The sequence below is a fragment of the Podarcis liolepis genome (genome assembly GCF_965112155.1).
Source record: "Podarcis liolepis genome assembly, chromosome: 13".
NCBI classification, from domain to species: Eukaryota; Metazoa; Chordata; class Lepidosauria; order Squamata; family Lacertidae; genus Podarcis; species Podarcis liolepis.
The window spans coordinates 27238933-27256053 of NC_139573.1; the positions used below are offsets into that span (position 1 = coordinate 27238933).

General features: G+C 40.7%; 2 protein-coding genes across 2 annotated transcripts; one reads left to right on the top strand and one right to left on the bottom strand.

Moving 5' to 3' along the window:
- Positions 1-8168: 8168 nt before the first annotated feature.
- On the top strand, positions 8169-9095 carry LOC310692540 (olfactory receptor 10A7-like; the record flags this gene model as incomplete). Its single annotated transcript, XM_083473486.1, has 1 exon — positions 8169-9095. The coding sequence occupies one exon, from the start codon at positions 8169-8171 to the stop codon at positions 9093-9095; it is 927 nt and encodes a 308-aa protein (XP_083329612.1).
- A 4697-nt stretch (positions 9096-13792) lies between these two features.
- LOC310691082 (olfactory receptor 10AG1-like) lies at positions 13793-14722 on the bottom strand (the record flags this gene model as incomplete). Its single annotated transcript, XM_083470681.1, has 1 exon — positions 13793-14722. One exon carries the CDS (start codon positions 14720-14722, stop codon positions 13793-13795), a length of 930 nt encoding a protein of 309 aa, XP_083326807.1.
- Between the last annotated feature and the right edge of the window lie 2399 nt (positions 14723-17121).

Here is a 17121-nt window from a genome sequence, read left to right on the forward strand (position 1 = left end):
AGGACTTTCTTAAGGGAACCTAACTTCAATTCCAAGCTTAAAAAAAATAAAAAAATCTATTGACAACAGAAAATTGACCCAATTGCCTCAACAAGTGTGCTTATTCTGAATTTTGCAATAATATACTTAATCTCTTCCATAGAGGAAATTGATGGTTTCACAATATAACAAGAGATGTATTGTGTATGTTTCCTGATATATATTGTTAATACTGCATTTTGTTTAATGGCCCTGGTAACACAAATTGGGTGTTGAAGAATAAATTATGTAAATAGAAACATGTATTCATAGTGTGTTGTTGTTATCAGCTTGAAGCTGATTCTGCACTTTGCATGTTCATCATTGTAGTGTCAGTCTGTATACTACAAAATACTGTGTGCAGTCTATTGAGCTCCCATGGCAAATGACACTCTGGAAGGAAGAACCGAATAGTTATCTGGACCGTATGTTATTGAACATCTCCATTCTGGGTTAACTTGAAAGTGCCAAGCCTTAAAGTCTTGTTCTCTCAGAGATAAGTTGGTCACCTGTACCAATGCAAGACATTATGATGCCTGTGGTTCAAATAGCATCCCCTGGCTCCACACTGTACAAATTCTTTTTGGCCCATTCAAACTGCAGATCCATCTCCATCCCTCTCTCTCTCCCCCCCCCCCCTGTTTTCACCTGCTCTGCAGTGACCTGAGAGTTGGCAAAATCATATAGTGGTAGGAGTTATATAAATAGGTCAATGTGATCACATTAGTGTAGGTATGTGGAATAATTTACCAAGTAGGTTAAGGTTAGGTCAGCACCCTTAGGCACTTTTGAGTTCGGAGACTTGCCATAGAAACCTTCTCAGGCCAATTACAATATTTCAACCACCCACCTACCAGTTTGATTTACTGATTCATCAGTGCATTAACTTGGGAGTAAGAACCATTAAGCTCAGTGTGATTTACTTCTGAGAACAAATCAGAACTGCATTATTAATATCAGATTTGCCCCCCTCTTAAAAAAACAAAAACAAAATACACCACAGTGAGACACCTTTTGAAGCTCTGGGTCTACTTTCGGATTTGGACTTCCTCTCATTGTTCCCCTGGAACATTCTTATTTTAAATGTGGGTTTTTTTCCAGTTCAGACTTTCCTAGGATTGAAAACCTCTGCATTTCAAGGGGGAAAGGTCCAGGTCAACTCTGGGATGGGGAAGATGTCATGTGAACACCTGTACACTAACAGGGGCACAGGCCAGTGCATGTCCAGTTTTTGTTCTACCGTGTACAAGTGAGTCCTGGAGGACCTGTTCCCTATCCTGAAGGCAATTGTCCACCAGGCCAGGGAGGGCAGAGCCCTGACTGACTCCAGCTACAAAAGCTGAGGCTGCTGAACAGAATCTTGGACAGGGGTTTTGTTTGGGGGGTGGGGGTGCTATTACTGATATTAATGTTTTGTATCTTTATATAAGATCTTATTACGATTTATGTGGATATTGTTCAAACTGGTTGTGTATTTTTTGATGTTTTGATTTATTGTCTATGACTACTTTTGTTATGTTGTGATTATGTATTTTTTCATGCTGTAAGCCACCTTGAGCATAGTTTAAACTATGGAAAGGCAGCATACAAATAAATTATGTATATTCTTTATGTATATATATTATGTATATATTTCCCTGAGTGGGAAAGAAAGCAGCTATTTTTAATGCAACAACCATTTTGCATTTCAAAAAAGCACCTCAGAACAGTGTTTTTTGGGTTGGGGGTATATTGTGGCTGCCCCAATTCACTTTCCCTTTGAAATAATGTTACCTCAATCCCAAAATCCAGATGGGTGCATAGAGAAAGGGGAGCATGAGCACTGCTTAAAATAATGTAATATGGGCCCTGCTTGGTCTGACCAAAGACTTCCTTCTCTCACAGTGGACAGTAGTGATGGGCAACTATGTCTATTTCAGTTTCTCTGAGTTTCTCATTTTACCTGTCTTAAGTACAGTTCACCATGTTTCCACTTCAGTTTCTGGTGTGTGTGTTTGTGTGTGTGTATTTATGAAACTTTGTCACCATTTTAGTGCATGTTTATCCTACAATATACATATTCATATGCAATTTTGTCTGGTATACACAGTCCAGCAAGCAAAGTCTTAGAATATAATTCCTTTTGTGTGTGTTTTTCACTAATATATACCTTTAAAACTTTATATATTTTATTAGATTTATACCCACTTTTCTTTCATCTGGCAAACTAAGGTAACATACATGTAGCTCTCAACCAATTAGCCATCCAGAAATTGACCAGACACAGACCTAGAATCATAGAATCACAGAGAATCATAGAGTTGGAAGAGACCACAAGGGCCATCGAGTCCAACCCCCACCTATTTAGGTTCAGCAACGCAATGGCAATGTGGCCCTTTATATCACAGTTTGAGACTATGGACACCTTCCCCTAATATACATACACACACACACACACACACACACACTTTTTTGGGGGAGGGAGGAAGATGGATAAGTGCAAATTTCAAGGATTGGCTGTGTTATGGTTTGCATAATGTTATGAGCAGAGCAAATCAGGACAACTTGCATCCGACTGAAAATCCTCCCCAACCCTTTGGGTACCCCATTTCTTACATTCCTCCATTATGAGAATTTCACATTTATTTCTATTTTCTGTTTTCTGTTCTTTAACCAATTACCAATACACAAGAGGACCTCTTCTCATATCTCAGGACAAATAAACGTATTCAGGAGCTTGTGCTGAAGGACATTGTTGAAAAGTTTTTGAAGTACACATTGTCTCTTCAGTCACTCCAAACCACGGAGTGGGAGCCTATGTTCTATGGACAGGTTCAAACAGAGGGCAATTCTTCTTAAACAAGACATTCTTATACATGTTTAAATCATTTTATATTTACTTTCCACCACTTCTCCTGGAATAAATGTTCATCAGCCTGTAATTTCCTGGATCCCCCCCCCCCCGGATACATTTAAAAATGGTGCTACATTAGCCACTTCCTTTGGGTTTGGAGGGGTGGGTTACATAGAGGAAGGTCACATATTGAATTGGAAGAAGGGGTGGGCCAGGTTTAAAACTGTGCCAGAGATCATGGAGAGTAAAAAAATGTGATAATGAAATAGATGGAATTATAGGTAGAACTGCATAATTTAAAGTCACTTTGACATCCAGCCTATTTCTAACCTCCCTTTGTCTTTTACTTGACTATTCTCTTCAGCATTCCTTAAAAAAAAAAAATCTTTTACTTCAGATTCCGGATTAATCAAATATTTGCACTTTTTCACAATTTAATACCTGAGCATTATGTATGTGACAGATCTTCAAGACTCTGCACTCAATAAGCATGAAATTTCTTCCAGTAGTGCAGGGGTCAACAATGTTTTCAGGTGTGGGCCGGTCCACCATCCATCATACCTTGTGGGGGGCCAGACTATATTATATTTGGGGGGGGATGAACAAATTCCTATGCCCCACAAATAACCCAGAGATGCATTTTAAATAAAAGGACACATTCTATTCATGTAAAAACACACTGATTCCCGGACCATCCATGGGCCAGATTGAGAAGACGATTGGGCTGCATCCGATCCCCAGGCCTTAGGTTGTATACCTCAGTAGTGTATACCTCATAGCAGAGAATGAGATTTGTAACAAATACAAGATCCATCCATCCTAGAGATGTGCAAAGCCTCTACCAGCATCCTTCCCATCCACCTGATTTGTTAATCTCTCTGCTTTTATGCATCAATTTCTTCAGGGCTTGCACCACATCTTTATTTCTCAGGCTGTATATGAAGGGGTTGAGTGCAGGGGTGATGACTATGTAAAACACAGAGGCTATTTTGACATGCTCCTTGGATGCACTGGATTTTGGTCTCAGGTATATTGAAAGGACGGATCCAAAAAAGAGTGTGACCACAGTCAAGTGTGAGGAGCAAGTGGAGATGGCCTTTCGTGTCCCCATACCAAAATGGCTACCAAGGATGGTGTAGAGTATGCGAGTATAAGACACAAGTATTAACGAAAGAGGTAATATCAAGGTGAACACACAGGAAATAAACATGCACATCTTGGCTTGGTGTGTCCCCCCATAAGCTATACTGACTAAGGCTGGCATTTCACAGAGAAAATGGTCTATCTTGTTATGGTCACCAAAGGATTGTTTCAAAGTGAATGCAGTGTTGACGGCAGAAAAGAAGAAGCCACCCACCCAAGAAGTAGTGGCCATTGCAATACAGGTCCGCTTTTTCATGATGAAGCTATAGTGCAGTGGAAAGCAAATGGCAACATGACGGTCATATGACATGACGGTGAGAAGAAAACATTCTGTAATGCCAAATGAAAGGAAGAAATAGAGTTGCACAGCACACTGGATCAGTGGGATGCTCTTTTTCTCAGCCAGAAGGTGAGATAGCATCTGGGGCACCACTGTTGAAGTGTAGCAAACCTCCAAGATGGAGAAGTTAGATAAGAAGAAATACATCGGTGTGTGAAGGCGCGGATCTGCTTTGACCAAGACGACTATGAGCAGGTTGCCAATCACAGCTGTTATGTAAATCACATTGAACACAGCAAAAAGTGCAACTTTGATTGTAGCGTTGTCTGTAAGCCCCATTAAGATAAATTCCTTTGGCAAAGTGGTCTGATTGATTTCTTTCATTATATCTAAAAGAAAGATTATCATGGTCGCAATTAGCTATGGTCCAACACAGGTTTAGAGATACCATGAGGCTGCCATCTCCTGTACCAGCCTACTTGAGAGTAAGCCCCATTTAATTCAGTGGAACATGCTTCTGAGTAGACCTGTTCCAGTTTGCTCTATAAATGCCCATTATTTTCTGTTGGATGGTGGCCACCATCTTCATACTGACATATAATACCAACATTATAATGATTTACTGTTTCCTGAACAATTTCCACCCCCAGTTCAAAGTGCTATGCATTTAAATATTTATTATTTAAACATTTAAAGCTCTGAATGCTTTGGGAGCTGGATAGCTAAAGGACCCACCTTTATTCACAGGTATTTCTCTGTGTGCTTCAGTCTTTAGAGGACTCTCTGCTCTAAGTTTCACCTCCATATGAGATGCTGCTGTTGACCATGAGGAAGGGGGCCAATGATAAGTAATCTATGGCTAATTAGCCATTACTTGCCTTTCCTCTCCTTAAAGCATCAAGTGTCTAAGAAATACAGCAACTGGTACCTGCAACCCATAAACATTCCTGATTCCATACATGGAAATTGGTACACTTTATACTATGTAGTTCTCATTTTTTAGCACAGTATTTTAACTCTAATATTCATCTAGCCTCAAGTTGTGCGTTTGTTTAAAATGGATTACTATGGGTCTTATTTCTTTCCCTCTTCCCTCCACAATCTATTGTTGTATTGAATATTAGAGAGTATAAATTACTGTTAATCCATGCTCTTAGAAGATAGTGTCCCTGCCAAACAGCAATGTTTTCTGGTGCATGTGAAACAGAGAAAGCAAATGCTTTATATAAAATAATGTCCCTGGCTTGGGATTTGTTTAGCACATGAATAATACACACAGGGATAACTTGTAAGGATTTGCTGAGAGGAGATTCACATGAGACATACAACTCTGCCCTGAATTTCTTTGGAAATCACAGTACAATTATTTTGGTGTGTTCTGAGGATTTAAGGTTACTTGTGATTCAAGACGATATCTGCACATCCATCCATTTACGTATGCTGAAGTAGCAATCAATATTGGGTCTCGCCCAGTTATTACCTACATGTTAACAATTTTGCATGGAGTTCTCTTAGGTGTCCTAAGGAACACTTGCAGGTTTGGGTGTTGTCAGGAACTGGGTAGAGGAGGAATGGTGGAGACTGCCTCCCCAGCCTGACCCTTCCAGAGAAGAAGACAGTTCAGAATTACAACCACTTTGAACATTCATAGCTTCCCTAAAAAAATCCTGGAAACTGTACTTTGTCAAGGATGCTGAGAGTTACTAAGGAAACCCCCTTTCTCCCACAGAGCTGCAAACATTGAGGGATTTATTTTTAAATCATTCCGCCATTCTGCTTTATGGAGCCTTGGAAACAATTTCCAGGCCCTCGTGAAGCACTGGAAGTCATGTCCCAAGGTCTCGTGGGACCTTGGAGGTGGTGTCTGTGGTCTCGTGGGGCCTCCAATGTGACTTTCAGGACCTTATGAACCACTGGAAGTTGCATCTGACATCTTGTGGGGCCTTGGGGGTGGTGTCCAAGGCCTCAGAGGTTGAGTCCAAGGCTTTGTGGGGCCTCGGACATGACTTCCGGTGCTCCCAGGCACTGATGTGGCATGCACGCTGTAACATGATGTCATCACATCACATTATGTCGTGTGCACCGCTGGGCACCCACAACCTAGGGCCCAAGTCGGTGCCCCTGCTCAGTACTCTTAACAAATTATAGTTGCCATAATTCTTTCAGTGAAACCATGCCTACTTAAAGTGCTTTACATGTATAGTGCTGATGGGACCTAAGAGTGCTTTAAATTTATGGTGTGAATGTGATATTAAAATACATGCATTCATATCCACATTTCAATGTGGAGCTAAATTGCAAAAAGGCAGCACAATTAACTAGTTGTTTATACTGTAAATCCTAGGAGAATTACACTTAGAATTCCTCTGGTGCAACTGTAGGAGATTTAGGTTGAATCTTTATGGTGGAGCAGAACAAAAGCAGTGTTATGCTTTTAGCTGGTGTTATCTGAGTAGTCTAAGGACAGCTTAGAAAGGTAAAGTTATCCTCAAAAAAGCGAAAGTTGGGTTTATTAAAGATGGATCAGAGCCATCTTATGAACCGTGTTCGGCAAGGTAAAACTGTAACGCATTGGTGTATGTTCTTTTAACAATTCCAGTGGAATAATATTCTTGCATATACTCAGCAGAGTTGAAGCATGGAACAACCACCATTAGGGACTGTGAGCCTATAGTGAGAAAGGGGGATTATTTTACTCAGAGCAAGCCCTGAAATTCCTTGAAGCGGGGCTTCTAAATTTCATTTTTGTTGTGGAGTTATTGGCACTGTCAACCATTTTAAGAAGACTGCTGAGGAACTAAGGTGAGTGAATAGACAATTTCCCCCTTTGTGGCCAGTAAGACAAAGTTTCAAAAAAGAGGTTTTGGTACTGAGAGTAGCAGCCTAAGATAGAATACTGTTATTGTTTGATGTTTGAGAGTTATAAGCTATATGTCCTGTATCATTCCTTTCTTTCCAGTCCCTCCAGAGACCCTGGGGGAGGAAGGCACTTGGCAAATCCACACTGTGATCAACTCCCGCCTGGAAACCAATGTCCCCACTGTTGAAGGATGTGTGGGTCCAGAATTGGCCTCCACAGTCATCGTTAAAACCATGTTTATGGAAGACAAACTTACTCGGCTATGAGTGATTGCCAAAAAAAGAAAAAGAGCAATGGCTTCAGGCAGTGTTACAGACAGGGATCATTCCTGGCCATTGTTGGAGATGCTGGGAAAAAGAAATAACTGAGGAGCACATCCAAAGAAGTGAGATTTGGTCCTGGAATTTTAAAGCAAGACGTGTAAGAAAGAAGATGAGGGGGATAGGTTTAGTTATAGAGTGAAGGCATAGGCTGACCTGAAAAACATTTGCACAAGGTAGGAAATGGGAGAGTTGTCAAAGATCAATCTACTTAACTAAAATTTGTTTGTGTGTGCGTCAGAGAGACTGCGAGACAGAGAAGCATCCAGTACCCTTATGATATTTTTTAAAGTGTGCATTTAAAAACAAACTTGTGATTGTTGTTTCATTTTGACTTAGTACCCACCCCTCACTCCAAGGTCATAGGGCCAAATCACAACAATTAAAGATTAAAAAACAGTCACTCACTTGAGTTTTCTTTTTTTGGTATGTTTCGTGTGTGTACTGTGTGCATGCAATTATTTGTGTGCAGAACTGACTGAGTACAAATGGACAAAGGTGGCTGAATAGGCCTACAGACTTAAGCCCCAGTAAAATGCCACTGATGTAATTAATCTCCAATTCCTTCATTTTCTTACTATTGTTTTACATAATGCAGAACCCCTCCTTACAGGGACAGAAATGTCAAGAAATGTTGTTGTTGTTGTTGTTGTTGTTGTTGTTGTTGTTGTTGTTTTTCTTTTCAGATGAGAGCAATCTGGTGATACCATAAGAATGAATGCAACTTCCACCAGCTATTTCATGTTCCTTGGATTTCCCAGCCATCTGGAGGTGCAGATTCCCATGCTTCTTCTACTTTCTGCTGTCTACGTGGTCACTGTAACTGGGAACTCTTTCATCATTGCCATCACTTGTGCAGACACCAACCTTCATTCCCCGATGTATTTTTTTCTGAGAGTGCTATCGCTCCTGGAGATTTGCTACACCACTGTCACCCTCCCCAAGATGCTGCATGACCTTGTTTCAAGAGACAAGTCCATCTCGTTCAGCGGCTATGCTCTCCAGATGTATTTTCTTTTATTCCTAGGAACAGTAGAGTGCTTCCTCTTGGCTGTGATGTCTTACGACCGGTACCTTGCAATATGCCTCCCCTTGCACTATATGGTTTTGATGTCCAAAGGTGTTTGTGTATGCCTAACTTTGGCTTCATGGCTGTGTGGCATTCTTCTTCCGCTGGTGAATACAAGCTGGGCATTCAGCTTGCCATACTGTGGCTCTAACGAGATCAACCATTTCTTCTGTGACTTCCCACCAGTTTTGAAGCTAGCCTGTGCTGATACATCTCTGAATGAAGCAGTGATGCTAGTGAGCAGTTTGATCATCACTCTGATACCTTTCGTCTTCATACTCATATCCTATGCCTGCATCCTTGGCACCATATTAAGGGTGCCTTCAGCTACAGGTAGGCAGAAGTTGTTCTCCACCTGTTCTTCACACCTCATCATGGTGACACTTTTCTACGGCACAGCCAGCTTTATGTACTTGCAGCCCAAATCCAGTTATTCTTTAGAACGAGATAAATTCCTCTCCCTTTTTTACACTGTTATAACACCAATGCTAAACCCCATCATTTATACCTTGAGGAACACAGAGGTAAAAAAGGCAATGAAGAGAATGACAAAGAGGAAAATATTGTTCTAATTTTTACTTTTTATTTTTAGCGGCTGTTGTGTACTTACTAATCACCCTAAATTTGGGATCTTCTTAAAGTTGTGAGCTTTGTTGTATATACTACATTGGTATATCATGCAATGAAAATCATAAATGCATAGAATTGTAGATTTGGAAGGGAACCTGGTGGGCATCTAGTCTGACCCCTCCCGCAGTGCAGTAATCTCAACATGTAGTCCTCATCCAGCCTGAAACCATACCGGACCCTAGGGAAAGGGGTGGTACACACAGCTACTTTGTATTCAGTGAGCTTAACCATGGGTGGCAGCACCCTAGATTGTGACTGTGAGCACAAGGATACAGCCAAAGAAAGCAAAGCCTTCCTAATAAAATACAGTAATGAGAAACTTCAAGGAACAACGCTCTACTATTTGTGTTGGCTAAGAGCAATGGATACTGGATTTTATAATGATTGTATTTTTCTTGAACTTATTACCCATCCTTTACCCAAAGGTCTCAGGAGAGAGAGATATTTTTACTATGGTCTGTCTTACACACCTAAAACGTTGACTGGCTTTAAATTAACTTCAAAGTAAAAATAATTCTGCATTTTCCCCCCCCCTCAACTCTGTCACTGACAGAAAACTTGATTCTGTGTATGAATATATGGAGTTACCTTATACTAAGTCAGCTGATTTGTCCATCTCGTCTAGTGTAGTCTAATACAGGAGTAGCTAATGTGGAATCCTCTTAATGATGTTTGACTAAAATTTCCATCATCCTGGACTACTAGCATCATGAGCTGAGGTTGATGAAGCAAAATACCTAGGGGGTTGGTTACCCCTGGTCTATCTGACTAGCAGTGGGTTTGTGAGTTTTCAGGAAGAGACCGTTTCTATCATCTGCTCCATGATCCTTCTGACTGGAGAAGTGAGGGATTGAACCAGGGACTGTTTTCATGCAACTTACTTACTTACTTACTTAGCATATTGTTATATAACACCCACAATCTCTACAGCAGTGTGATATTCCAGGGAACTCCCTGTAATCTCGCATTGTTGTAGAGATTGGGGATGACGTGTAACACAGGATCTGTTTTTCCTTTTGGAAATGCTGCCTTGAGAAAGGCAAGGAGTGATGCCCAGTGGGTATGTCAATAACTATTGGCTGAAGTTGTGTCAACTCGTTTAACTTGCTGCTGACAGCAGCAACATTTGCAAAATGTATGAAGGCATGAAGACAGCATTAGAAGAGCTGGACATCCACAAGATGATCACGTCCTTCCACAAAAATATGTCTGGCACATCCAGTGTGATGGTTCATCCTTGGATGCTTTCCCTATAAAGAGTGGTGAAACAGAGCTGTGTTCTTGTCCCAGCTGTCTTTGGCATATTCTTCTCCTTGTTGTTCTCATATGCTTTCAGCTTCACTGAAGACAGTCTGTATTTCCATTCCATCCCATTTAAGCAGCGATGGGGTCTGTTCAACCTGGCATGTCTCTGCACCAAGACCGGCAAACTCTAAAGAAGCTCTACAGAGACTCATTGACCATTTTGCCCAAACCTGCATGGAGTTTGTCCTCTCTATCAACCTGACAAAGAACAACACCCTAGGTCAGGGCATCGTCACCGGTACTCCAGGCAGATGGTAGACGATTTTGTCTACTTGGCCTCCAGAGTAACCACCAACTTTTCCATTGATGCTGTGTATTGGCAAGTGTATTGGCAATACAGCAATAGCTCGCCTCTCCAAAAGGGTATGGGAGAATATGATACTAATGTCCAATACAAAGGTGAAATACAAAGGCCTGTATGTTGAGCACACTGCTTTATGAAAGTGAATCATAGGTGACTTCAACCAGCAGTGGCACCTCAATATACATGGTGTCAGGAAGATTTTGGGCATCATATGGCAGGACAGAGTCTTAAACAAAGATATGCTCTCCCCACCCAGCATTCCCAGCATGTTTGCACTTCTGTCTCAGTGACATTTGCACTATTGGTCATGTCCACAGAATGGAAGATGGCATGATCCCCAAGGACATGCTCTACAGGGAGCTTGCTTCAGATACTAGACCTGTTGGAAGACCAATTGTGCATTACAAAGATGTCTGCAAAGATGACATGAATGCTGGCAGCATTAACCCTGCCATGTGGGAATCCTTTGCAGATGGTCACAGTGCCTGGAAACAGTCAGGTCGTGGATCCACAGAAGTGACTAAAGGAGGAATGAAGGCTGGGAGGGGCGCAGAAAGAAAAAGTGGCATGGTGCACTTGCAGCAGCAAAACCAGACGCCTTAATTTGTCCCATCTGCAATAAAATATGTCTCCCTCATATTGGTCAATGATCTCTACAGTCACAGCATGCACTGTAACTCTCCAATGGTTTAACTTTAGTCAACACTGGCTATTTAATGAGCAGTGATTCTGATTTGTTTGCAGAGAGCGTAGCTGATGTTGCATCAAAACGTCTGCTGTCTCACACAATTCTCGATCACTTCCATTATTGCAAAAACTCTAATCTTTTATGGGCATTTGTTTGCACAAAACCTCCCAAACAATTATATTGATCGCTCACACTTCATAATGTCGGTGCCCTTTGTGGGATTGTGCATGGGACTACAGTTCCCAGGGAGCTTAGTGGTAAAAGGGGGCTGGCTTACTTCTCAGTGTTATTATTTAGAGGCTTATCCACAGCCTCAGTAATCAAGTTTCTTGCTGGGAAGTGGGGCCAACCCCATTTATAAATAGGGGGTGGAGCCGACAGTATCCAGGCAGTCGGCTCTGAAGATTCACCCTCTCTACCATACCTTTGTTTAATGTTTCTTGTTTGCAGGTTAACTTTTTCTTCCTGTCTAGCAGGCGCTGCTACGGTCTATGGCTGGTTGCTGTTGAAGGACAGGAATAAATTTTCCTGCATTGGCAGGTTTTGTCTTCCCCGTAGCAATTTGTCAGAACTTTGGCAGTTATGGCCTTGGGTGGCATCCTTTAGTCTTTTCTTCCCTATGTGGGGGGGGGGTTGAAGTGGTGACTCACCCCCCTGCATCAGTGATTCCAGTGTCCCCCTCTTAAAGGGGTTATATAATGGGTGCCACTGGCCATACACTGAAAGGTTGTCAGTGAAGTACACTGCATGCGGGGGATATGGGCTGGGCTGCCTGCTACATTTACGTCTCACAGAGCACCCCCATATCCCATTTACCCTGATGAGCCCCAGTTCCCCCCAGCTGGGGGGTTGGGAGGGATACATGCCCAAGGCCTAAGCCAAGGTCTTCCTACATTTGGAAGGTCAATAAAGTTTTGGCCTAATTTTAATTCCATATAATGTTGTCAGAGTCTTTATTCCTTCCTTATGATCCCTGGGGGCTGGGGCTGTCACTGCCTGGTCACGCAATGATGTCCATTCAATAACTGGCATAGTTTGCTCCCTTTTATTTTCATCCCATTGTATCCAATGAGAGGGAGACTTCCTTTAAAATCCTCCACTAAATATCAGGAAAGGTGCTTTCATTTTCATCTTTGCAGCAAGAGTCCAGAAGGATATTGGATAAGGTAGACAGGCTCCACCCTTTCCCTCATACTTGGACTGCAGCCTAAGAAAGTCAACATTTTCAGAAGAGTTTGCTGCTAATGTTTTTTTTCACCCCACACTAATCATTGTAGAATGTCAAGCCCGCTAATCGCATTTGGTGAAGTGCTCCCGACCCCCTTCACTACTCACAAATAGTATGAATAACTTCAAGATACCCTTTTCCCCTTAACCCTACTTTGATGATCAGAGATGGAATTTTTGCATGACCTCAAACACAATACTTTCTAAAGAAGTTATTTTACTGCGAGCCATGGTTTGTTGCATAATGGCGTGTTATCTAGTGATGTGTACAGGTTCACGTCTTGCTTTATGTTTGAGAATCATTACGTTAGGGCACGCATCCCAAATATTGTTGTGCTGTCATTGTTCTTTTGGAAGATATTGAAGATCCAGAATTCCTCAGATTTTGTATCTGAATGTAAAGTGTGCATGTGTGTTCATCTTTCAGTCAACCCTTAGGTTGGTTTGCTTAATGTGTGCCAGTTGCTGTGGGTTTCAATACTGAAGGGAGTGCTTGCAGGTTTCAGCCAAGGGAGCTTCATGTATTTTTAAATGAAAAGACAAAACATTTATTTATTTAGACTGAAATCCTATTTTTTTAAAAAAATATGGGAATAAGTCATAGACTCAAAGAACTACAGAGTTGGAAAGGACCATGAGAGTCATCCAGTTCAACCCCTTGCAATCATTTGCCCGCTGTGGGACTTGAACCTGCCTCTACCAGTCTCATGCTCTACCAACATAACTAGAGTCTCATGCTCTACCAACATAACTATGCACAGGACTCTAAAGTCTGTTGACCCTAATGAGTTCTACTTCTAAGCAGATATGCTTTGTATGGTAAAATTGCAAAGGATTACAGCTGAAGAATGGCTGCATGGAAAACACACAACATTGCTGTTTTACAGTGACACTGAAAATTTAAGCACATTGAACTTAATACATTATAATTTGATTCACCTTAGAGGTGGGAATCGCTTTCTCCGTCAAGAGTGACATTTCTTCAGGGGTAATCTGTCATAGCCCCCCCCCCATATGTTGGAGCCCCCACTTGTTTCTGGAATCTTCTTCAATATCTGTAATCTCTCCTTGCCACTGAAATGTCTTTGGTGTTAGAATACTACTATTCTGTAGTATCACATTTTTCTACCCAGCAATTTTCTCAGGGACACTTTCACTTCCCTGTTTCTCAGGCTATATATGATTGGGTTACACATAGGAACTAAAATGGTATAGAACAAGGATAGCAACTTATTAATGTCTTCTGTCTCCTTTGACCTAGGACTCAAATATACAATAGTTGCTGAGCCATAAAAGAGAGATACGACAATAAGGTGTGAGGAGCAAGTGGAGAACACTTTCTTCCGACCGTCTGCTGAAGGCATCTTCAGAATAGCAGAAATTATTTTCACATAAGAAGCAAAGATAAGGGAAAAAGGGATGATCAAGAAAACTACGGCAGCTGCAAACACAATTAACTGGTTAACATTGGTGTCAGCGCAGGCCAGATCAAGCAGTGGGGGTACATCACAGAATAAGTTATTAATTTCATGAGAGTCACAAAAGGGCAAGGTGAACACTAGATATATTTGTCCTGCATGTATGGACATGTTGACAACCAATGATCCAGTGATGAGTACCAAACAGAATTGCTTGTTCATGATGAGCTTATAATACAAGGGGTTACATATGGCTACATATCGGTCATAAGCCATGGCAGTCAATAGGAAGCACTCTGTGCCTCCTAGTATAAGTAGGAAGTAGATCTGGGCAGCACAGCCAATGAAAGAAATGTTGCTCTTTTCTGCCACTAAATTGGCCGCCATATTCGGCACAGTGACTGAGGTGTAGCAGATCTCCAGGAAAGACAGGTTCCTCAAAAAGAAATACATAGGAGTATGAAGGGTAGGGTCGGATATTGTAACATAAATGATTAGTCCATTTCCAATTAGAATGCCTGAATATGTGATCAGGAACACAGAAAAGAGCAAACCTTGGAGATCTGGGAGATTTGAGTATCCAAGGAGAATGAAGTCAGAAAACGCAGTGTGATTATCTCGTGCCATATTTGGATCCCTTTAGTCTGAAGAGATGATAATGACAGAAAAAAACAAAATTGTTTTACAGTTCCCTTTATCAAAACCTCAGCTACTACAAATTCCATATTTATCAATCATTGTGTCATGTAAGCCCAGAAACAAAATTCATGCCCACACTCAAGTATTTGTTGTGGTGGCCATTCTCTGCATCCTGACATAGGTGCATGCTAGGTTAACCCGCAGTGGTAAAAATGCTTCTTTCTATAAGCCCCAGCTGTTCATTCCATCTTCCCTATTTTTAGCTTTCTTCCCCATGCCACATGAAAATAATTTTGTTCCTGGTGGCTTTCCATTAAGTTTAGGACATTTGGCTGATTGTGTTTTAGTTACCTGCCATGCTTTTGTGGCTGTTGGTATGGTTGTATGTATTTAACTGCTTTACTGTTGATTGTTTTACTGTGTCTTGAATGTTATTAGTTCATCTGAGGACTGTGTTGTTAAGTAGAAAGTTTAGATATAAAGCTTCTGAATTAATAATCCTGTACTAAAAATTCTGACATATCATGCTTTATCTGATTATTTGATCACAAAACTGAGGACATTTTTATGCTGAGGTCTTGTAAGCTTCATGGGTTGTGCAGATTCAATCCTTCTATGTGCACATTCTGTACATTGGCTTCCACACAACCCCATTTTATCAGTCTTGGGAATCCATATTCTAACATAGAAAAAAGTTCCATTCTCCAGAACAGAACAAAATTTCACATAGCTAAGATAAATTGCTCAATTATGAGTTTACAAAATGAACATTATTAATATTACATTCCTCTTTACATATTTAAATATTTCAAATATTTATTTTAACTGGCATTTGACCTAAGAACAGAATTTTTGCCTTTGATTATTCATTGCTATTCTGTCACTTGCCATCCAAAACAGTGTCTGGAGGTCTGTAGATGCTATACAGATTTATTCATTTTTCTGTTGTTCCCACTGTCACTCCTACGCTACTTTCCAATGTCTTCTTCTCTTGTGCATGCAAGTATTTCATGCACCCTTAAAAATAAAAGGGGCAACATGCAACAATAAACGTTACAAGACCAGCCTTAGGTCACAATCCCAACTTCAGATGTTTCTTGGTTGGGCTTTACATGATGGCAGGTATTAATGGAGCCATGGCTGCATCTGCAGCCCTGACAAAAGTTGCTGCAGGAGTTGGATCCAAACTGGGCCTGTGTCAGGGGCTGGTCTGAATCGGAAGATGGGGGAATGCAATTGCAGGAAGGTCAGCTTCTAACAGGAGGGGAAATATTCGCTCCCACTGCTTATGCTGTCCACCACATTGCTACGGCATTGTTGCATATATTTCCTAAGGAAGTATGGTTTAGAAATATCTAAATAACTTAAGTGGCAGCATGGATGGAGGTAGCTAAAAATTCAAAATTAGAGAAAGTGTAAACAATTGATGCTTGGTCAAATAGATAAAACAATAGCAAAGAAATTGATTTTTACACTGAAACTAGTCAAAGGAAAATCTAAGCTACTGGGCTTTCATGTGGTCTGGCATCCACTTAGGGCTTGTATCTCAATGTGTGAACAACAGCTGAATATGTCACAAGCTTTCCTTCAACGATGGAATGAACCATGATGTTTCCTTGCTTGCATTGCTATATAAAAGATTCATTTTTCTACCCATATCCAGATCGGTAAAATAGACAAGTGAAGTTTAATTACACTAAGGGATTCATTTAGAATGAGGGAACAGTGGCGGGGTGTTTCTTATCCCTGTTTGTATTATTCTGCTGTTCTTTCTACCCCAATCTATGTATTTTAGAAATATTTTTTATAATAAAGTCAAAATAAATAAACCATCATGACAACTAGTTTTTGAAACAACTGCTTCAATCTGCTGAACTGGCATTGTTACAGGTGCTACAAAATACAAATTGTTTTAACTACTTTTAATAAAAAAGGAATATCACACTTTTGGCTATGTCTGGTCTTAATTATAGTTCTGGTTTAATTCTGAACTGGATGTTTCTTTCTTTTAATATTTGCTGAAAGACTGTTTTATTAATTTGTTTCTGATTGTGTGGCATATTGGCATGGAAGATGCCTTAAGAGAGTCTTTTCACTTAAGGGCAGCATATACATGTTTTAAATAGATAGATAAATAAATATTTAGTTCTGTGAGCTCTATGCCCAGAGAAATGTGCATACGTTTGGAAGCTTGAAGAACACAACAGAAAGAATCTACTTGTCTATAAGGTATGTGAAATGGAAAGGAAAAGAAAAAGACTCAGAGTGATTGAAAACACTTCTGAAATCCTGATGCAAATATACAGTTAAGCAGAACAAAAGTATCATCTTACCTGTGTTGTGAATAAAGAGTTTCATTTCAACATTTTATTTCTCTGAGGGTCCAT